At 37.9% G+C, this 22,993-nt stretch overlaps 1 protein-coding gene across 2 annotated transcripts; it reads right to left on the bottom strand.

Annotated features, from left to right (window-relative positions):
- Positions 1 to 67: 67 nt before the first annotated feature.
- On the bottom strand, positions 68 to 22,126 carry zc3h7a (zinc finger CCCH-type containing 7A). 2 transcript variants are annotated; one of them, XM_041778438.1, is made up of 23 exons: positions 21,999 to 22,126; positions 20,583 to 20,685; positions 17,593 to 17,632; positions 17,251 to 17,454; positions 12,200 to 12,358; positions 8,529 to 8,609; positions 8,308 to 8,361; positions 8,187 to 8,226; positions 7,752 to 8,095; positions 7,399 to 7,651; positions 7,287 to 7,315; positions 7,070 to 7,214; positions 6,828 to 6,986; positions 5,374 to 5,579; positions 4,885 to 4,985; positions 4,594 to 4,775; positions 4,280 to 4,341; positions 3,877 to 4,013; positions 3,658 to 3,763; positions 3,454 to 3,562; positions 3,209 to 3,342; positions 836 to 999; positions 68 to 748 (listed from the first exon to the last, which is right to left on the bottom strand). In XM_041778438.1, the coding sequence occupies exons 2-23, from the start codon at positions 20,648 to 20,650 to the stop codon at positions 559 to 561; spliced, it is 2,967 nt and encodes a 988-aa protein (XP_041634372.1). In that variant the 5' UTR covers positions 20,651 to 20,685; positions 21,999 to 22,126; the 3' UTR covers positions 68 to 558. The 2 variants fall into 2 exon arrangements, with proteins under 2 accessions (XP_041634372.1, XP_041634373.1); XM_041778439.1 differs by having other exon boundaries at positions 3,877 to 4,010.
- Between the last annotated feature and the right edge of the window lie 867 nt (positions 22,127 to 22,993).

The raw sequence follows: 22,993 nt of genomic DNA, 5'->3' as shown, positions 1-22,993 counted from the left end.
TTTTTCTCATTTAATATGGCAAACAACAAAATTCACAGATGTGGAATAAAACACAGATCAGTTTAAACACAGATTAAAAAAGAGGCTTTATTTGGTGTGGTGCCCATTACACTGGTAACACTATTAGATAAATGGAAAAGTGAGAATGTCAACTGAACTCTCAATTTAAGTATTCCATACTTAAACTTATTGAAGGGTAAAGATCATTAACATACAAACTGCTTATGAAAAGAAATTACTTTTTTTTTAGGTCAACTGTGAGTATCTGAACATGGTTTACACATGCTGTTTTTACCACCATCCTCAGATAGTCTACTGAATGGTGCAAAGCAAAAGCTTTAAGTGTCTCTCACTCAGTTGTTGCTGTTAGCGATAACACTCCTTGATCAAAGTAAACCAGCCACCAATCAGAGGGCCGGCCCTGAACCCCTCTGTTAAATCATGCCAGGATCAGGCTATGTCCTGTGCACCTCAGAGGCCCTTCAAGGATCACCTGACTCAACACTGTTTGAATACTGCATTATTTGCAAGAGAGCATGAATATTGCCATCATGTGATTTATATAATGGGTTTAAGGAGAAAACTGTATTTTCCAAAGTCATTGTCATTTGGTGCTATAAGATGGTCTTTTCTGGCTTTGGCAAGTTTCATCAAAAGGAATTCCCTGCGCTCCATCCACTCTTTTAGTTCCTGCTCCCCGTGTGCCAGTTTACACAAGTCATCCTCTGTGCATGTGCCTTTGAGGAACCTGTCAGAACACAGATCAAATGTTGAACCAGGAGAAACGTCTGGAATCGAGCTGAGATGAGCCATTTTCTGTGGCTGATGATCTTACCTCTCACAAACTTTGAAAGTGCCCGTGGGAAATCGATACTGCCAGCAGTTCTGATCGTCCTCAGAGTTAAACACTCGGTCTTTGTGTTTTTCTGAAGTGATATGCTGCTGCCACTGCTTCTCACTGTTGCAGTTTTTACCACACAGCCAACAGTGATTGCCAGCCTGTGAAAACAAACAGATAAATCCTGTTTACACAGATGACTAACTGCCGGCTGTTTAATTATTCAGGTTTTTCACAATTTATATCAATTACTAAGAAAAATGAGTAAATCAAAACCAGATTCTATCGGTGTGATCCTATTATTATTTCAGTGGACATGTAAATAATTTAAATTACCAACGGTAATTCCTCTGTATTTGTGTCAACAACTGTCACAGTATACATAAAGCTGCAAAAGGCTTGTACAATGCAGTCAGTCTGTTCTGTTTTCTAAATATAATATAGAAAAAGACAGGTAACTAAATGGTTGAATAAAATGTTAGTTAAATAGTTTCTTATGTGCCAGTTTCTCACTGATGTCTTTCAAAAGAGGGTTACCATCAAGAGGGGCTGCAAGGTGAGCAGCTAACATTAGCTCAGCTTGTTTCTATGAGCAGAGTTGTTTTGAGGTTAAAACGGCACCAGCATTAAATAATTACAAGTTTTCCCTGGAGTCAAATTAGCATCAGAGCTTTCCTCTTCATTGCAAACTCATTCAAGACTAAATTAAGCAGCTCTAGTTCAAAAATAAGTGCTTCTGAGATGCTCTTTATGAGACATAGTATGGCCGATGAGTGGGCTGCTAGCTGTGCAGCTGCTGGAACGGGCTGACATAACCATGTATGTAAATTTCTGTTTTATTGTTTATTTTCAGGTATTTCACATACATCAAAAGCAGTATTGCATTTTATAGTATTTCAATATGCTTATCATTTTATCTTGTCTACTATGCCATGTCCAATTAAGACGTTTGACTGTCTATGCATAGTAAGGCTTTTATTTTGTTTGAAAACAAAATCGTGCATAATGCTGTAACACGCCCCTTCTTTGGCTATGCTACAATGCACCACTTTAACCAGACTGATTTAGTGAAATAGGAAAGACTGATAATTAGACATGTATGAGTTGCTGATAATTCAGGTTGCCTGCAGAAAAACAAGATTTCTTGTTAAAGTGCAGCCCTTTCAAACACTCTGAATGGGAGATTTGATGTTGACTGTTATTTACACCCCCATGCAATGGGTATATCAGGGGCTCTTAAAAGGAAACCGTTGTTGCTTTATTTCTTAGATAGAAACATAATTTAACAATTAAAAAAGGACACAGGAAGAGAGCTCCTTCTTAACAGTTTATTTTTGGCAAAAATTGTCAGTCAAATTGTATCTGCTTTAATTTTTTATGATCCAGCATGAACATAAGAGGACACTGGATCTTGGCCGTCCTGCAACTAAAGTTCTGCCATTGGAATGTCTGAGATAATGTCCATAAAGTTTAAGTAATTTTATTTAAAATAACGGGATATTCACATACAAAATTTTAGGAATTTTCATGAGTATTATAGGAACATTATTTGGATATTTTCGGTGAATTAGCTCTGAAACTTGAGTATTTTTCATGAAATTGTGGGGAAGAGTTTGAATATTATATTATAATATTTTCATTGAAAGTTTTTGAGGAAATTTGCTTTGAATCTTGTTTTTTGCATTTTCATGGAAATTTGATAAATGCATTTCTAAATTTTGGATTATGATTTGAATTTTGGTGGGAATCTGATTTTATTATTTTAGTTTTTTTCATGAAAATTTAAGACATTTTTGTAAAATTTCAGGACATTGATTGGGAATATTATTTGGTGGTCTGTTAAAATGTTCTGGTACTTTCATGGAAACTTATCTGATCCTAATAATCCCACATAAATGTGAAAAAAACTAAACATGCATCCCAAACAAAAGCTCAGGTCTCAGGAGGTTAATCCTTGTGATTGTTATTTGAATGAAATTTAAACTTTGATAGATACTTGCAAAATTAAACAATGGCAAAAACTGATTGATACCACAACTTCCAAAATAGAGACCCTAGGTATTCAGTATTGGGCAGTTTCCCCTTTTTTAATCACCAGAAAATGTCCCTGCAGGCTCCTGTACACTGTTCATAGTGCACAAATACTTGGATAATGATTTTATTTCAAAGTATGTGCAATGTAAATGACACTCCCATTCTCTAGTGACAGCTCTGGGTTAAAAATCTAACTTTTTAGGCTTAAAACAGACACAATGTTAGTTTTTTTTGCATGCATGGAATCAAAGAAGCCTAAATTTTGACCACACTGGATCCCTGAATCACAAAGCCCTAAAACCAACCATGTCCTCAGTGCTCATCTTTTAAACTTACCACCTCTTCAGCATAGTCTGTTGGCATGTGGATCTGTTTGCCATTCTCCCTCACAGAGTTATTGGAGGCCTCATCCCCCCAGCCAGGTTTCTGAGACTGCAGCCACTGCTCATAAAGCTGTTCCATATCTGGAACTGAAAGAGAGTCAAATTAATCTCAAATAATAATTAGTAGTTACTGTCAACGATTTAAAGTCAGACTAAATTCAACAAAGAAACAAAGACCATTCCCTTGATAAAACTCACTGTTGTTTTCCTTCATGTAAGTCCAAAGGTCTCTTTCTTCAGCACTGTGAGCAAATGTGCAATTCCCGATGTACTGACACTTCTTGCCAGCTGTCACATGCATGCAAATCTAAGAAAGAACAAAAACATTTTGTCACCACACTGGAGGTTTGTTTGAATCAGAAATACAAAAACCTTTGGGGAAGATAAACTATTTTCACACACCTCAAATTGAGACGGGATGGGTTTTTTGGTTGGAAGTGGTCGAACTGTTGTCCACTTTTTCCTTTCATGGGAACTAACAAGCACCACCCGCCTGTCTTTCGCCCACCTGAGACAGAAAACAAGAGGCCAAGTTAGTGATGGTGTCTCAGATTGCTTTTTTTCACCCATAAATTCACAGTCCCTCCACAACTCTAACGTCAGAAGCTGCTCAATACTCACGTGTGTCTAGCCTTGGCTGTGCAATACTTCTTGTTTTTGTCAGCTTCACTGAGTTGGCCGTTTCTCCAGCATTGGCTGCACACAAACATCATCTTCAGAGTTGGAGGCCCAAATCTCCTTTGTGTAGTTGAAAGCTGCTTTAAAATATAAGGGCTTGTTAGAATCTTTGGGGTGAACATAAAAGCAACAGGGACTTAGCTACAACATTTGACCAACTAACACACAAATCAAGTTTTGAGTTTACTCAGAAACATCAAAACCAAATATCACAGTGTGAATACCCTGCCACATTGAAAAAGAAATACTGGAATTTTTGATAGTATGTTTAGTATTCAGGCAGATTTTTTTTTTTTTTGCTTTTAATGTCTATATAAAAAACTAGTTGGCATTGACTTTGTCTTACCTGTGTGCCATGAAATGAAGCAGCTGCATTTGCCTCCTGGACAATACCTTCATGGGTGATACCTTTATGATGCACAATAACAAAAAGGAAAAATTAACAAAGAGACAGGAGAAAATTACAAGGTATGGCTATTAAATTATGAGACAGCATGAGAATAAAAACCATGTGGTTAACACCACAGTCAGTGCATGGGAAAACAGCATCATCACCAAGAATAAAGAAAGCACAACAAAGTAAGTCCAAATTCAAGGCCATGTACAAAATGTAATTAAAAACTATTGATTCCTTTGAAGTATCCTGAGAACAAGCCTTACCGAGCTCATGCTGCATCATCCACACCTTCAGCTCAATGAGGCTATGCGCGTAGAAGCAGTCGTCCTCTCTCACACAGCCATAACGGACTTCATGGCGACAAAGATCCAGCTGGCACTGATGACTCAATGGTCTGATTTTAGAATATCGAACCGTGTTCTCCTTCAAAATGTGGACCAGGCACCTGGAAGACATAACAAGACCATGTCTGAAGCCTTCCCTGCTGTTTTATTCCATGAAATAATTCAACAAGGTCTTGACCACTTTGGTGCAATACTTGTAGCATGACTTACTTATGCTCCTCAAAGTTGTGCTTTGTCACTGGATGAGAGCAGAGTGTGGGGTCATCTTTGTTGGTTTTGCTGATTATTCTGGGCTTATGGTCAAAGCACACCTAAAAATCAAAGAGCTTTTGATCAAAAATCAAGATTTTTGGGGAATTAGCAGATTAATTAAAACAGTGGCTTAAGAATACTTGAATACTTGGCTGAAACAGGTGTCTTGGCATGGTGCCACAAGATAGTACCCATCACCAAAAAATTTAGCCTTTAGTGAAACCACATACATATTTTCTTTGTTTAATGGCAGTAGCTTCAATTTTGGTTCAGAAAGAATGAAATCACTGCTGGTTAAACTTGGACAATTATCTGTTGCCATGACAGCAGAATCTTTTCCAAACATGGCTTTAATTAAAAGAGAAGAGTGCTCTGTTCCTCTTCATTCTGGTTTTAAAAACAGTACTGCTTTTTAAAATCCAGGCTACAGAGTTCATAAATACTTACTCCACAGAGAAACATGAATATCCCATGATGCTCCTGTAAGATCTTGGGGACGGTCAATCTGACATGTGAGTGTGGTCCATAAGGATCAAAGAGGAGCTCTCTGGAGATAAACCCTTTCCGCTCCAGAGTCCACACATCAATCTCTTCCTGACAGTATGCAAATGTGCAGTGACCAGGGTACAGGCACTCTTTTCCAACAGCCACCTCTGAAACAGCATGGTGGACATTTTCATATTTAAAGTTAGACAGGAGGAACTTTGGTGTGAAGCAACAGAAGTAAAAAGTGCCAGAACTTGAGTTAAAATTCTTATGGAAAAATTTAAACAGTTGCATATTTAAATAAAGAAACTATTAGGGGCATTTTAGGGTGTAATTAGACAGTTATCAAAGAAAATGCAAACCAAAGTCTACATTAAAGCTCATGTAACTATTTCTAACCAATTACAGAAAAATCCAGTTTACAAACACACTTTTCCCCCTTTTTAATCCTAAAAGTTGGCGGTGTCCTCCATACCAGTGTGACAAACAAAACGCTGAGTCATTATCCAAACTGCAGCCACCACTATCACTCACTGCACCAGACCTGATAGCATTGAAATACACCCTAATTTATTGTGTACTGAAAGCAGCCACTGCTGCTCACAACTTAGCAGGATACAAAGTGATGCTGACCAGACCAGCAGTGCTACTTTAAGCTGCTTCCCCCCTTTAGGCCTTAATCCAGCATTTAAGGGAAAGACTGGTATATTGGTAAGTAAATAAAACTTGTGGAGTCATTGTTTACTTGGAAAGACTCCTCAGTGACCAGCAGAGGTAGGCAGCATGATTCACAGACTCTCACCATATCACCGTAGGTTGAGAGCCCAGCTACCATACTGGTAGCTAGCAGGAGTGCAAACTCCACATGGAGAAAACAGATGGTTCTAAAGGAGCAACACAGCTGCACTGAAACTGCAAAGTTGTGGACTTTTCTGAACTCAGGCAGTATTCATTTTAGCCGCTTTTAGATTTAGTCTTTGTGTTTGTCTTTAGATGAAAATGCTTATCAGTCAATCACATTTACAACCTCATTTTTGACTGCTCTTTGCCGCTAAAAGCAGGAGTGGACAACTGGGGGACAGGGGGTTAATTTTAGAAAAATGTAAGCCAAGGAAACCAGACAAAACCCTACCCCATGAAAATAACATTAATTTCTGTAAAATGTTATATTCCTTTCAAGAAATTAGAAATGAAATTGTTTTTGTATAAGCTATTTTGTTTAGCATCACTGAATGCCACAGAAAATTGAAATGAAATATACAGTAAAAATTGTAAATATTTCGCTCTTTGCATTGGAGAAGTAGCCTGAATCAGCTGTTAAGCATTTTAGTTTAAAATTTCAATCTTCCTAAAAACGGACTGTTTTATAATGGTTCAAAGATTTTAAAGTCAATGTGCACATGTGAACCAGTTACCTTTGCATATGTAATAGGGTCCAACATATTGGGTTTTTGTTGGCCTGGGGCGAATGAGTTTCCAAGATTTGTCTGGCGAATGTTTGATTCTGCCAAGTAAAGCGTCCTTTTTACATTTATGCTCTTCTGTATGAAGTGCATAATCCAACACACCGGGTCCTGTGGAGGTATAAAAATAAGCCAAACTTCAGAGACAACTTCTACAAAAAACTGTATGATAATAACTAGATTAAAATCCTTACCAGTTTTAACATAGCAGATTGAGCACGCCTGTCTGAATTCATGAGTCTCTGCTAAAGGGTTCTTGGCTAAATCCACAGCAGGAGGTAGACCCTTTACTTCAGGCATGCCCACAGCCATTCCCATAGGGGTGGCATTATTATTCAACTGTTAAAAAAAAAATTATGATTAAAATGTAAAGATAAAAACACCAAATAAACATATCAAATCAAAGCGTACCTGTGGTATGAATGGGTTTGAGGCATAATCTGAGGGGGAATAAACACAGATTAGATGGGTCATATTTCTTTAAACTGAGAAGAACCCAAAGATTAAATGCAGAGTAGCCTACCTGTTTTAAAGTCTGTTATGCTAAGACTATCCAGGGAGTCCAGTGGTGGTGTGAGGGCATCAAAAGTGTCCATGCCAAAATAAGTACTGGTCCCTGACTTGTGATAGAGCGGGGGAAGGGTGACAGTGCACTGCTGTGTGCTGCTGAAAGGAAAAGGGTTGATGTGAGATGGCATCAGGAACGGACTGGACATGGTGCTGCCCGAGGCAATACTGGTTGGCAAAGGAAGAGGCCCCTTGACTGTGGGGATAACCTGAAGGAAGAGACAGACAAAAGTCACACCTGTTCAGATTTCAACGCCTTGTCTCTTTTGATTCATCAGCCAGATCATGCGTTCGTGTCTACGCTCTCACCATAGCTGATTCAGGACCAGCTTGGTCCAGCAGATCGTCCAAGTCATCCCCGATAATGTCCGTGTCAAAGTCCTGACTGGTTTCCAGCATCGAGCAAGGCTTACTGGTTCTGCACCCGTTAACAAATGTGGGCACAGCAAGCGGGACGGACGAGGGTACAGAAACGGGCAGGGACATGGACTCGAAGCCCGGAGGCTCAGACGGGGTCACAGAGGAGATACTGTTGATGGCAGGAAGTTCATCCAGCACGGCTTCATTCAGAGGCAAGTGGATTGTGGCGGGAGCTTGGATTGGGGCTGGGACTGGAGTTACGGCGCTGCAGTTCTCTGTCAGCGGAGGCACTTCTAAAACGAATCAGTAAAAAACAGGATGAGTGATTTTTGACCCGTCCCTTTTGAGTTTTTACTCCAAAAGTTTAGTAAGTGTTGAACTTACCAATTTCTATATCTTCAACTGAAGATGAGCCATGGGAAAACTGAACACAACAACAAAATCATCCAAAAATTTAGTTCTGTGGATGAAGAACGTGTAGTGGAGAAAATATCGTGATGCTTACCTTATCACATGATGCATCTTGATAATTTGATCCTCTCAAAACATTCAAGGCAGGCTGTTAACACAAAAGCGCTGATTAAAAATCCTCATTTAATTTGTCATAGAAATGGGATTTAAATTTTCATTACATTCAATTAAACACCCAAGCCTACCTCTAAGAAATATAAAAGGAGGCATATTTCAGGGAATACAAGGAGTGATAATGAAATAAGACACACGTACCTTACTCCTTACATAGGCTTTACGGATTTTCAATCCCAAAATTTTGGCAAGGTCCTGGGTCAGTTGTGTGACACTGGCATCCTAGGAAAATATAACAGATTATTCAAGAGCATATCGTGGAAGATTTTGTGTATTTCTTATGCTCATCAAACAGTAAAATATCATTTCAGCATTTTCTGAGTATTCAAAAAGCGCATGTTTTATCCCCACAAAGAGACGAAACACTTCAGAAAAGCCTTCTTAAAAACAATGCATATTGGGGCAAGCTTGCTTCAGTAAGTTACGACTGATTTGGTATTTTTTTCTTTCATTTCACCTTGGCATGATGCCACAAGCATCTGACGCACCGATGACTGGCTTTTGCCTCAAAACATCAGTACAACACAGAATTAAAGTAAAGTAAGGGGAAATCATCTACATTGTAATGTATGCAGGGTTTGGGGTATTTTTTAGAAAATTAATGTTTTTGTTTATTGCTTACACATTTACTCTTGTCTTCTAAATACAATGTTTCCTATTTAAGTATTCAAACAACTAGTCAAGATTAGAAATCAATGCAATGTCTTTGAGACATTAAATATTGCCTGAAAAAGTCAATTACTTTTTTTAACGAAATACTAATGTTTTAACAAAAAAAGAATTAAGGGAATCAATATGTGGAGTTCTTTTTTAATAAAATCTTTCACCTGTTCTGGTTGCCTCGTCGTTCTTCACTTTTAGTGATCTATAATAGTGGAAATTAAGTTTTTTTCTACTGTTAAATAAGAGACACTGAAGTAAAAATGTCAAGTGCTCTTATTTTTCTCTTGAGCTGTAGGTTTTTACTTCTCTCCAGGTGTGTCATTGATAAATGTTGCATATGCACTAAACAAGACCAAAAACTAGCATATACCACTTTCCATGCAAAGAATGTGATGTATATATAAAAAAAAAAACCTTTACATAGAGTGTGGACGCCAGTAAAGAAACTCTTATCCAGGTAGGCACATATTTATAAAGTAAACAAGTGACAGAGAGTGAGAATTGTATTTTGATGACTCCTACACAGTATATTTCCTTATCAAACTCATGCCGCAGCTTCAAAACATCCTACATGGTTTTATTCTAAAAGGAGAATGTCAATCTGACTTAATTCAGGGTATATACAGAAAATCAGACATTAAATTTAATATTTTTTAAGACCTTCTTTGGATCCTCTTCATACATTAAAAGACCCCATTGCATCTTCAATATCCAACCAGTTATTGGTGACATGGTTATGCTTGTTTTGTGCAGATATGATAAAAATGTGACAACATAGAAAAGAAAATGCTGATAATATCTGTTTTTGTAGTATACAAATAAAGCTTTTGTAAGATGCTGTAAGTGCTAACAGCGCCGGATCCTGTGCTAGTATTGCATGAGATAAAAGCCTCGCTGCCAAGCTGCTTTCCAGAATCCTGTAAAATCAGCCTCAGCTGTGCCTAAGACACCTCCTCCTCCTCCAACCACTTTTCAGAAAACTCACATTTACTTTATTTACTGGTTTACATATCTCAATCACATAATTAATTTACAAGCTAGATACAAAGCTGAGCTTTAACGATGCGCTGACAGCTCCAGAACGTAAATGTAAAACTTATCAGATCTGGTGGAGTTGAATCAGTGTGTGACATAAACGGACTATGAAAAGCAAAGAAGAAAAACTAGACTACAACTCACATAAGAGTGTAAGAATAGAAAACAGCTACAAAATTTAAGTCCCTGTAAAGTGATTTTTTTTATTTTTTTTGTATTTTAGGATTGTTGTATGACAGGCAACTGTGTTATGATCCATCAGGCCAAATTTCAGTCATAAAAAACATCTATGTTTATAAAATTAAGCTTTGAAACCATGAAAAATGAGGCACGAGAATAACTATCCTCTCTCAAATTTTAAAAAAAGCTTCTGATCAGAGCGCAGAGAGACAGAAGTTGGGGATTAAATTTACTGTTTTCTGGTGGAAATATCTATGTAATGATGCTTTCAATGACCCATAGTCCACTGTGACTGATTTGTGAAATTTACCTCACAATGAACAAAAACACAACATTTAACTGGCTGTTAACTTTCAATGAAGGCCAAGACATTAGCTAACAACAAACTGTACTGAAATGACCCGCTTGATGATTTTGTATCATTTTAGCATGGGGGGGGTTATTCCCCATCAAGACTGGTGATGTCATGGGCTTAGATATTTGCCCTGCTCAAATAAAACCAAGCCAGGAAAGAGTTGAACAACTTTCTAATTAAAAATTGAGTCCAACATAGATCTCAGTGTTTCCACATGTTTATAGCAACATTCTGCTAACATATCTAGTGTATTAAGAAAAAGTTTTGATATCACTTCAAAGGGACTTTAAAGCATTTTTACTCTTGCAATTCAGACTTTAATACTTTTAAAGAGCTTTCATTTTCACAAGATTGTTTTATCACCTTTTAAAACTTTTAAGACCCAACACACATCTTGTCATTTGACTTGTTTTATACAGTTAATTTCCCTATTTTCAGTCTATTACAGTTTTTTATACAAGTAAATCTCACACGCAACACATTTGTGCTTTTTGGGCAGTTCTGATCAGTTTTTTATGTACAATGTGTCCCTAAAAAAGGAACTGAGGAAAAAAACTGTTGAACATTTCATTCACCTTGTCATGCCTGTATTAACCCAGAGTGAGGATGAGAGGATGGTTAATCATTGGATGTAGATTTCAAAAGAGGTGAAACAAGTGTAGACTATTTTACAATATTTGCTTTGTTGTCACAGGGTGTGAATTTTTGCCAAAAACAATTATTGGGCTCTCAGATGCACAGAGTAAACATAGGCACCTGCTTCTATTTAAGGCGGACTTTGAATGAAAGCTATTGTTGATCAACGACAGTGGTGGAGAGATTGCTGACTGGCGTGGGCACTGTGGCATTATGTGAAGACATCACCGAGGTGTCATTTACGTAAAATGCCTATTGAAACTCATGTATAATGAAGAATGGCAGATGTTTTGGCGCTCTGCAGGAGGAAAGTGTGACTGTAATGTGATTGTGCAGCAACGTGGTGTCACTTTTACTTTTACTTCTGTTTGTTCTCCTTCCTGCTGTAGCAAACAAACAATATGTGACATCTTAGCACGCATTCATTTACAAGCACCTTGATTTCTGTCAGTACGTTTATTTTTCCGCTGATTCACTGTTGTAAACCTTCAATTTGATGCATTGAGTGCCTTGCATTGACCATTTATGGATGAATGTGGGCATTTAGAGAGAGGAACATGACAGTCATCAACTCCAGGTGGCTTGTGACTTATAAAGAGACCATGGCGTACAGGTTTTATAAATCCAAATTACTTTGGTGCACACCATTTTCAGGTTTTCTATATTTCATATAGATATTATGCAAGTGATTAATAATGAGACCCCAAAAAGTGAATCAGTGTAATGGAGATGTGCTTGCTTAAATGCTTTCAAACATTTATGCAAACATTCATAACAGATGGTTTAACAAAAGGATTAGTAAACACTTAAAATCAAATGTGCAATTCACTTTTTTCTAAACAAATCTTGACTTAATGTATCAACAGACCAACATCTGTGAATGTCCAGCTTATATTTTATTAACTCCACTAGAGTCAGAAAACCCACAGATGATTCACTTTACCTGAGGCACTGCTAGAGAGCATTTGGCAACAGCCTCATAGGCTTCTTGATGTCTCCCCATCTCCTTCAAGGACTTTGCTTTCCTGTACAGAGCTTTATAGTTTCCCTCGTTCAGCTGGAGAGCTTTTTCACAGTCTTCTAATGCTTGGTCATACAGTCCCTAGGAAAAAAAAAAACATGAAAAGCTTGACCACAGAGCCGCAGTGAACACAGATAAAAGGACCCCCACATTGATCAGAAATGGACTTAACATGTTGGGTGACTTCAGGAAGGTATGGGTGTGGTCTCCTTGTAGAAAGCTGAGTGTTTTGTACTGCTGTGTAACATGATTTAAAGCTGACTGACGCAGGAGAGTAGAGGGACACAATGTTCCTCTGAAAGCATGCATTTTAAGCAAATGGAAGTTTTCTCTGTGGATTGCTTTGTGTGCCAACTCTTCAGATTTTAACGGCTTGAAATATGACAACAGCTGTTTGGTTTAAATAAAAAATTACAGATTTGAGAATTGTCAACAGAGGCTTTTAAAGCATGCAGAAGCTCAACTGTTGACTTTTATGCAATAGGAATTAATAGAAATGCTTATTACTAATTTAACAAAACTACTTTGCAAACATCTTGAGATTTAGTCTCGTCTGACTAGTTTTGATAACATGAATAACTATGAATGAACCTCAGAGCATCTTCTTTGTCAGGGTAAAAGCTATTTTTTGGGTCACATTTTTTCAACAAACTGTAATAAGTGGCGGCTCAATGACCTGATGAATATAGAAGATATTCAAGGGGCTAGCTAAGAATCTTGACATATTCAAAGAAATGCCCTTTTGCTTTATTGCTTGCACAGAACTTAAAAGGGCATCATTATAAAAAAGGTTTACTGGCCTCAGCAAAACTCCAGGAAGTGTCTGCAACCAGCCATGAAGTGAACTCAGCCACACTCAGACCAAAGATAGATGTGATGTCACTAGAGATGCCCTGTTTAGGGCTGATACCAGTGTTAAAAATAATCTAGTCTTCTGCTGATACCAATGGTTTTTCCATTACTGTTTTGGTGTGAGACTCTTGTTATTCAAACAGTTTCTCTCAAGTTTGACAATAAAAATAGCAATGCCCAATATTATCGGTTTGTTATCTGTACCAGCAGGTATGAAAATGTCTGCCAATATTTACAAACAAGATTTTGGCTATAAAAATCTGCCTTTATCAGCTGTAAATATTGGCCATATGAACAAAAACTTAATCGGAGTTCTTGGCTGGACCAAAAGCCCTACATTAACTGAAGTCTTTTTCTTTGTTCATCATCGTTCTTTAAATTAAAAAATGTCTTTAAGGACTGAAATGTTCATTTGTTCATCCTCAAACTTTAAGGCCTTATCTAAACGGAGACGAAAACAATACATTCAAGTTTTTTTTCACCTCTGTTAAAAATGTGTATTGATACTTGAACCAATTAATTTTTTTTGGGGGGGGGGGGGCTTTTTGAGCACAGGAATTAAATGTATTGTGAAGAACCAAAACCACTCATTGTTGTTTGATGCTTTGATTTATGAAAGCAAAATTTAAACCTCATTGTAAAAGAACAATAATGTTAGCCCCACCCAGCGGTGTCAAACTACACTCTGTTCTCAGACCGAGACAGATTGTTAAAACCAGCGTCAAACAATGTCACAATGTGAAGACTGTAAGTTGGAGACAAATATTCTGCATGCACCTCTTCATCCGCCTTTGACTACATAACTTTGCTTTTATTGTGCATTTTTATACGAACAGTCTGCAAACTGAGAAAGCAATGCTGGTTAAAGTTCCCCTTTTTGATTGTAAATTTGTTTAGAGATGTATTAGGATACTGTTACAAATATGTTTAAGCACAATATAGACCAACAGTCTTATAGGTAATGTGTGATGACATTGCAAAATGTGCAAATTAGCTCTAACAGTACTGTTCTTCTGCTTTATAAGGCATCCTTCTTGCTGCATTGCTTCTGATAGCTTGATTATGAACCGCACCCTTGAATTTGTAAACCGTGCGTATAGTTGTTCATGATTTTGCATTGCTAATTTGTGTGCAGAGTTAAACACGTTGCAAAATTGTGCACAGTTTAGGAAACCCTGTGTGTGAATTTGTAAGCTGAAGATAAGCATCATTTTATTGTATCTGACCTGAGCCTTAGAGGTCTGTAGAGTTATAATGTAAGGACACTTTATACAGCAAACACTATACCAAAGTACACTTAATCTCATAAGCAACAACAGTATCAGGTCAACAAAATTATCTTTTGTTCACTGTGTTTAGAGGAATCATGTCCTAGCCAAATAACAGGCAGGACTTTGTGTTTTCAATGAGGAGTCACACCAAAAAAACTATGAGAAAATGTATGTTTGTCATAATGATGGCAAGGTTTTTGACTTGTTACTTGACATTTTTGGTTCTGCCGTTTGAATTCTGATGGGGCTTTTCAATTTCATAGAGCAGCTTGACTCTACTTGGTTTGACTCGGCACTGCAGCCCAGCAAGGCAGGGGATTTGCTTTTCTACCACAACCATCCATCATACCAGCTAGCATCTCTGTTACCATCATATTGTACAAATTAACTCAGGAGTATGCTAGCTGGAAATCTATCAGATTGGTAAAAAGATGCAGCTGACAGTTTGCATGGCTCACAAACAGTAAATAAACTACACAGGCGTTTCTTTTTTCAAATCATCACCTCTGAGGCATCTTGTATTGAGTTCACATTTTCACATCATGACAATGAAAAAGCTATAATAGCTCCGCCCTACACTGTTTTTAATCCTTTTTGGTTTGACAAATGCTTTAGATTTGTTTCACGGATATACTGGCAGAAATAGAAAGTGAAACTTTACAAATGACTGGAACCTCTTAAGCACACAAATAAACTAGCAAGCATATTAAGACATAGACTGTAGACATTATTTATCATGGTAAGTACATCTGAATATTAAGGCAGGACACTATTTCTGCCGTGAGATAAGTTTAAAGGAGCTATGTCATGATTTCAAATGAATTATAATGGTACTTACTCTCTAAGAGGCCATTTGAATAGAACAGCTACAGAGATGAGTACGATAGCTGCAGGGTAGGATTATTGACAAAGTGTACAGGTACATCTCAAAAAATTAGAATATCATGAAAAGTTCAATATTTTTTGTCACTCTTTTCAGAAAGGGAAACCCATATATTATATAGACTCATTACACAGAGAGTAAAATATTTCAAGCCTTTATTTCTTGAAATTCTGATGATTATGATTTACAGATAATGAAAACCCAAAATGCTATGTCTCAGAAAATTAGAATATTGTGAAAAAGTTCAATATTGGAAAGTCATGGCGTCACACCCTAATCAACTAATGAACTCCAAACACCTGCAAAGGTTTCCTGAGCCTTTAGATGGCCTCTCAGTCTGGGTCAGTAGGCTACACAATCATTGGGAAGACTGCAGACTTAACAGATGTCTAGAAGACAGCCACTGACACCCTCCACAAGGAGGGTAAGCCACAAAAGGTCATTGTTAAAGAAGCTGGTTGTTCACAGAGTGCTGTATCCAAGCATATTCATAGAAAGTTGAGTGGAAGTAAAAAGTGTGGTAGTAAAAGGTGCACCAGCATAAGGGATAACCGCAGCCTTGAAAGGATTGTCAAGCAAAATCCATTCAAGAATTTTGGGGAGCTTCACAAGGAGGGGACCAAGGCTGGAGTCAGCGCATCAAGAGCCACTACGCACGGACGAATCCTAGACATGGGCTACAACTGTCGCATTCCTCGTGTCAAGCCACTCCTGAACCAGAGACAACGTCAGAAGCATCTTACCTGGGCTGTGGAGAAAAAGAACTGGATTGTTGTGGTCTCAGTGGCCCAAAGTCCTCTTTTCAGATGAAAGTAAATTTTGCATGTCCTTTGGAAACCAAGATCCCAGAGTCTGGAGGAAGAGTGGAGAGGCACAGAATCCACATTGCGTGAAGTCCAGTGTGAAGTTTCTAAAGTCAGTGATGATTTGGGCTGCCATGGCATCTGCTGGTGTTGGTCCACTGGGTTTTCTGAAGCCCACAGTCAACGCAGCCATCTACCAGGACATTTTAGAGCACTTCATGCTTCCTTCTGCTGACAAGCTTTATGGAGATGCTGATTTCATTTTCCAGCAGGACTTGGCACCTGCCCACACTGCCAAAGGTACCAAAAGCTGGTTCAGTGACCATGGTGTTATTGTGCTTAATTTGCCAGCAAACTCACCTGACCTGACCCGCATAGAGAATCCATGGGGTATTGTCAAGAGGAAAATGAGGGACACCAAACCCAACAATGCTGATGACCTGAAGGCCGCTATCAACGCAACTTGGGCTTCCATTACACCTGAGCAGTGCCACAGGCTGATCGCCTCCATGCCACACCGCACTGATGCAGTAATTCATGAAAAAGAGGCCCAACCAAGTACTGAGTGCATAGAAACATACTTTTCAGAAGCCTGACATTTCTGTTTAAAATATCCTTTTTTTATTGATCTTATGTAATATTCTAATTTTCTGAGACATTGAATTTTGGGTTTTCATTATCAGTAAGCCATAATCACCAACATTTCAAGAAAAAAAGGCTTGAAATATTTTACTCTGTGTAATGAGTCTATATAATATATGGGTTTCACTTTCTGAAAAGAGTGACAAAAAATATTGAACTTCATAATACTCTAATTTTTTTAGATGTACCTGTAGATCCCCAAAACATGTATGCCCGTTCAGCATTATTGGTCATCTTTAAATGACTAGTACATGTACATGAAAAGCAAAATGTTTTCAGTGTTTTCCACAGGAAAGAGTTGATGGTGCACACTGTCTACTTATACTATTTTCCTTCTTTCCTGATAACATTACTAATAAGCAAACACACAAAGAAGATAGAGCAGGCACTTAAATGGAGCCACACATGCTCACTGTATAAGAGATTTTACCGATAAGTTTTAACAGAGCATGTAAAGTGTTTAGTGAGTTAAAGGGAGGAAAACATTCAAAGCAGATGGGCTTAAATGTGACGGTCACTCACTGGAACAATGTTAAGGTAGGCAGCAGCTCGATTTGCATACAGCTTTTCCAGTAAACCTGTTGGAACACAGATGTCTTCGGAGTCAGCGTAGTCAGCTATACTCAAGGCTTCAGTGTACATCTCGATGGATTTTGTCCAGTCGCCTTCTTTGAACACATCGTTTCCTTCTCCGAAAAGATTCCACACAAGATCCTTTATAAACACCTGAGAGTTTAACAGAACAAAGTCAGTGAAGAATCTGCAGTGTGAAACTAATATGTTAACATATATTTCACATCCCTCAATCAGTTTTAATAATGAGTAGCACAGCACTGAAACAAGATGATTATTAACAAAGCTTACCTCATACTGATCTTGACTCCCTGGAAATGGAAGAGTTGATCTAAAAGCAAAAATACACTCAGATTATAACACTCTGAAGTTTCAGTACCAAAAAAAACAGCAGAAGTGGGATGATCAATCACAGTATTTGAAGTGATTAAGGGCATTCAGAGCAGACTACTTCAGAATGAACAAGAACAGGTACTTTAGCTTGTTTTCATCATTTTGTGAGCATTATTAAATGGGATCTAATATGTGTATTTAATAAAAGTACTTGCATGTTTTCTGTTTGCATTCCAAGAAAGAAAAAGGCCTACATTTGCAACACAGGCAGGTGTGTTTGTCAGTGGTTTGATAGTTTTTATGTGTGCAGGTATTAATCTTAACAGCTTCTGAATACAAATACATTAGCCAGACATGTAAACAACTACGTAATCTAAAATACACTTCTGCTTGGCTTTGAATATATTATCATTTGTACATTTAACTCTCAAAAGAGTAGGGGGAAAAAATCAAAAGCTACTGTTTCTGTTGTTTGCGTGTCTAAATGTGCTCACCAACAATATAAAAAAGCAGGTAAATCAGACTGAATATTATTTAAGCCAGACAAAAACCTACACCACAATATATGAAATACACATCTGCATTCTAACACAGAAGATTAATGCCAGGGTCTGCTTTTAATTATTTGGTGCAGTGCTAAACTGGGCAGATGATTTGTTTTGCTCAAAGCAAGCTGTGTAATTAAAGTCTGTGTCATTAAATGTCATGATGGAAAATTATGCAATAATCACAGTTAAGCTGTTTCTTTCTGCTTGTTATTTCGCCCTGGCATTTACGTTGTCTTCCTTTTTTGCACACTCAGGGTGAGCAGGTTTAATGTAGGTCACCACACATTCATTAGAAGAAAACTAATGACCGCTACAGCTGCAACACAAGATAGTGCAAATATGGAGGTCTTAGCTCACAGATGCACTGTATTAGCTTGATGTCACTTTAACTCATTTTTTATTCACCCATCTCAAAACTTCCACTTCTTTTGAGGATACATTTCTGCCATTATTATCCTTCAGGCTGTCTGTTGGTACATAGGTAAAAGGACTTCAATATTTACCTAAACAATAGCATTGTTAGAGTCCTACATAAATAAAAGACTAGGGGTTGTCTTACCCTAGTTGGCCTGGCCGATAATCGATGCTGATATTAGCCATTTTGAAGATTATCAGTATTCTTTCTGATAATCTGTAAAATCAATTTTTGAAAAACTGTGCTACTTGGTTCCACTCTAAAGTGTGCCTTCACAATCTCACCAAATGTCCCGTATACAACACAGTCTGACTAGTTAAATGTCACATCAGTTCAAGTCAATCAACACTTGATGATCTTATGGCATCACTTACTGTTTTCCTGCTACTGTGTTGCTCTTGTTACATTTCACATGCTGAAAGTGCTAGGGCTAAATTGTTTATTGTCCTTCATTTTTTGCTCATGCAATTTTACTTTTTTCCCATTAACTCTCTGAAACTACACTATTTTTTAACTGTTGTGTCACACCTGGACTCTTTGTCTTAAAATAGTCGTAAAACATCATCCAAGTGGTTCACAGTCAGGCTCTAAACATTCTTTTTTCAGGACAACCTGGACTTTACAAATCCATGAGCTGCAGAAAGGTCACTTGAATTTTTAAAAAATTGTGTTTTGGGACTATAAGGACAAAAGAAAAAAAAGAAATTAAAAATAGTTCAAATTGTAGGTATTAAACACAGTAATTATTAATGACTAAGGGTTTTTTCTCCCATCTCTTTGAGACAAGAAAGTCAGAAAGTACTCATTTTTGTTACAAAGGCTTCAAAATATTCACGTTTTTACAAACAGTCTTGGTGCTTTTGGGAATCTGAGTCACTATTTGAAGCAGTTCCTGTCTGCAGTGACTCTGAGGGACAAACTATAGCCTCTCTGTGACTACTTCTCTCTATTATGAGTCACTTCAGACTCTCCTCTTCAGTTTATTAGTGCGTCACAAGTGTGTTCAGCAAACCATGGTGTGAAAACAGAAAATCCTGTCATTGATTGTCACAGCCCAGTCACAATGTATTCTGGGATTATCAGCTGACAATTCAGAGGCGGACTAACCTGGTATCTGCAGGAATGACGGAAAACGGATTAGGAATGGATAAAAGACGTCCAATCTCAAAATTACTGGTGTGGATTTGATCTTAAAAGACCCTGAAAAGTCACCCAAGTTCCAGGCTTGCTAGAAAACATTTTGTAAGAGCTACAAAGGCATGGATAGCATCATGAGAATGGCCCAATAAAGCGCTTTCAGAGGATAAAACAATTAACTGGCTACAAATTATGCTTCAAATGTTATTTTACTTCAAATAACACTTGCCTCTTTTGCTGTATACGACGATGCCGGTCTCAGGGGGTTAAGTACATTTTGTATGTCATGATTGAGCCTTTAGTTTCTAGGTCCCAAATGTTGGTAATCCATCTCATGAGCTACTAATAAACTGAATCAGCCTTGAAAATAACAATATCAGTCAACCCCTGTAAAAAACTACATTACACTATGACAGCATGATTTACATATTACTGCACACCCTACATACACCAAAAGGTTTATATTTCACTTTTGTTTTGAATTTTTCAAAAAGGCAACATGCGACAAACAATATGTGGACAATTCATATGTCATGTTTTAAAAGTAGAAACATTCTTTAAGAAGACAGTGATCCGTGCAGCTGTACTAGATAACAATGCATAATGCAAAGCTTGGAAACACAATAAGCATCATAACCAAGGGCCTGAAACACAGGCATTAGCAGACAGGTCATCTTAAGCAACCCTAGTTGTGTATCAAGAGTATCAAGGGTGGATGTATGAGGTTATTGGGCATACATCAGTGTCAGCACAGCTGTTAACCTTAAACAAATACTTTTTCGATTATAGCACAAATGACAATCAGTTGAAAGAGACCACCAACCAGTCACCTAAACTGTCACACTCACTGGATGAACTGTAGGCCTTTCTGAATCTCCTGCCAGCGACTTCTTCTGTCCTGACACGCTCCAGACATGTTTGCGTGTTTTTTGCCCCCTCCTTAGTCAGAACCTGAAATCATGATACACAGTATTATTGTGAAACTACAACAAATGACACATATAGCACTTGTTACTTATCATTATTCATTATCCCTGAGTTGTCTAACTGGTTGACTGGCAAATGATGTGCTTGGTGTCGCCAGACGTAATATTATAGAAAGTCTTCATGAAAATTTCCCTGCCTGCCTCTTGTGAACACAGCTTCCGCATTTAGTAATGACGACACATGTGTAGTTCCGGAAATAAGGTCTGTGTTAGCTTGTGCGCTGATAACGTTATCTAAACAATTTCCGACATAAGATGTAACTTATATTAATTTAAATAGACGTATCAGAAGCTATAGATTGCGAAAGGCGGAACTTTGCGGACAGGAAACTGTTAAAACATAGCATGCAAAAGCAGGGGCCCATTATCGGACATCCGTTTATGATAATATATTTTGAGGTTTTCACGTCTGCGTTTTTATAAATACAAGCTTCAGGGGACACTTCAGAAATGACTGAGTTTACCCTTAAGTTTTTGTTGGTAGTATATAGAGTTTAACTAGTCATTTGTCGTGGTTTATGAGAATGGTTGCTCATTGTACAGTCTAATCAAAATTTAAACCGTTGTCCAGGCTAATATTTGTTACTAATGACGTGACTGTGTCAGGTCTTTGGTACCGTAGTCTACTAAAATAAAGACCTACGTTGCATCATCACAGAAATACTGAAATAATGAGTCATGAAGATGATAATGGCGTTAGCACTAGTCGGCTCAGACTGTACTGTTCCAGCCAGAAATACCGACATTTACTTGTGTTATTACCTCACCAGCATGTGTAAAAGCTTAGGTCTCCTAGGTGTGTGTGGGCTATCCACAATGCTAAACTTCTAAAGTAGAAGAAACAGTATAAATTCTGTTTTCACCAATAAACATCTCGTAAAGGGACTTGTCCGATAATGGGCACATAACAGTTAGCGCACGTGTGCGTTACCCGCGGCTTGGGACCGCCGAGTGAGGACTTCTCGTTAGCAACCATCACTTGCTAGCAAAGGTTAGCAATTTGTCTCTCGCATACTTTAGCCACAACCACAAAGCAAATTTTATCAAATGAAAAGAATCGATAGTTTCTTCCGGTGCCGGAGTCACACCAACTGTACCAGCGGTATGACGTTACCCAACTAAGTTTCTAGGAAGTAGACTGAACCTAACAAAGCATAGGCATGTCCAAGTTGAACTAGTTCCTCAACGCAAACAATAGGGAGCAGTAGATGTTCAGCTCTATTCCCAAACCTCCGACAATCGCACAGTTATTTAACGGTGGCTGCTATTCATACTCACATGAATGGATCTGTATTCCAAACAAACCTCGCGTACGTTTCCAAGACGGAGGGAAACAGATTTTTCGTTATAGCTAAAATAACTTGACAAGATGTGCTGTATCCGTTGAAGGCCGCCCTCCACTTCTTCTTCTATCAAATATGAGGCAGCGCAAACATGGAAGCCAGCGCGATGCTGCCAACTAGTGGTTAGACCAATATTTTTCCTCTAATGACTGCGATGAATTAGTTTTATGAGTCTCTAAATATAGAAAGTAATTTATACTTAATATAAGAAAATACGAAATCTTTCTGTTCCGAAGAGACTTTTAAGTTATACACAGGATTATGGCTTCATTGTTGAGACTGCAGTTGACAAAACCTTCAGCATTTTTTGTCAGTGAAAATGAATAAAATTGTCTATCTCTTGTTTAATTTCTCAATATCATCAAATAACATTAGTCAAATTAAATGATCATACATTTTCAAGACACCCTGTTTCCTGTCTCTTAAATTAAAACTGTAAAGCACATATCCTAAAGCAATATAATGTCCTCCTCCCCTTGGCTCTTCTTCCTTCCTGTTAATCTTATTCCACTAGTGAGTTTCCTCTTGGCTTTCTCCTTGAATCTTAAGCATTGAGACTCTGTACTTCTATGAATGTGAAGCTGTGGTGCATAAAGTTGAGGCAAAAACACCAAAAATTAGCATTCAGTTTACCTTGTTTGAATCAAATTTTCTGAGACAAACTTTGAGTTCAGAATACTATCTTAGTTAAGGCACATATGGTGACAAAAATGATTACAGTGGTACTTACTGTGGGGAAAACTTAACTGAGCAGGATAGCAGCATTCACATCAAACCCTTCACAATCTGTTTACATATTAAGGAGGGCATACAGGAATTCCTAACTAGACCTTCAGCCAGAGCAAGAGATGTCAGTCACGTCATACCTCTTCTCTAGGGGTGTCCCAGACTTCAGATCTATGGGTAGACAAAAAGACAAACTGTTGATTG

This window comes from Cheilinus undulatus, linkage group 21 (assembly GCF_018320785.1).
Source record: "Cheilinus undulatus linkage group 21, ASM1832078v1, whole genome shotgun sequence".
Lineage (NCBI taxonomy): Eukaryota > Metazoa > Chordata > Actinopteri > Labriformes > Labridae > Cheilinus > Cheilinus undulatus.
The sequence above is the reverse complement of the archived record's forward strand: the minus strand, read 5'-3'. Positions and strand labels throughout refer to the sequence as shown.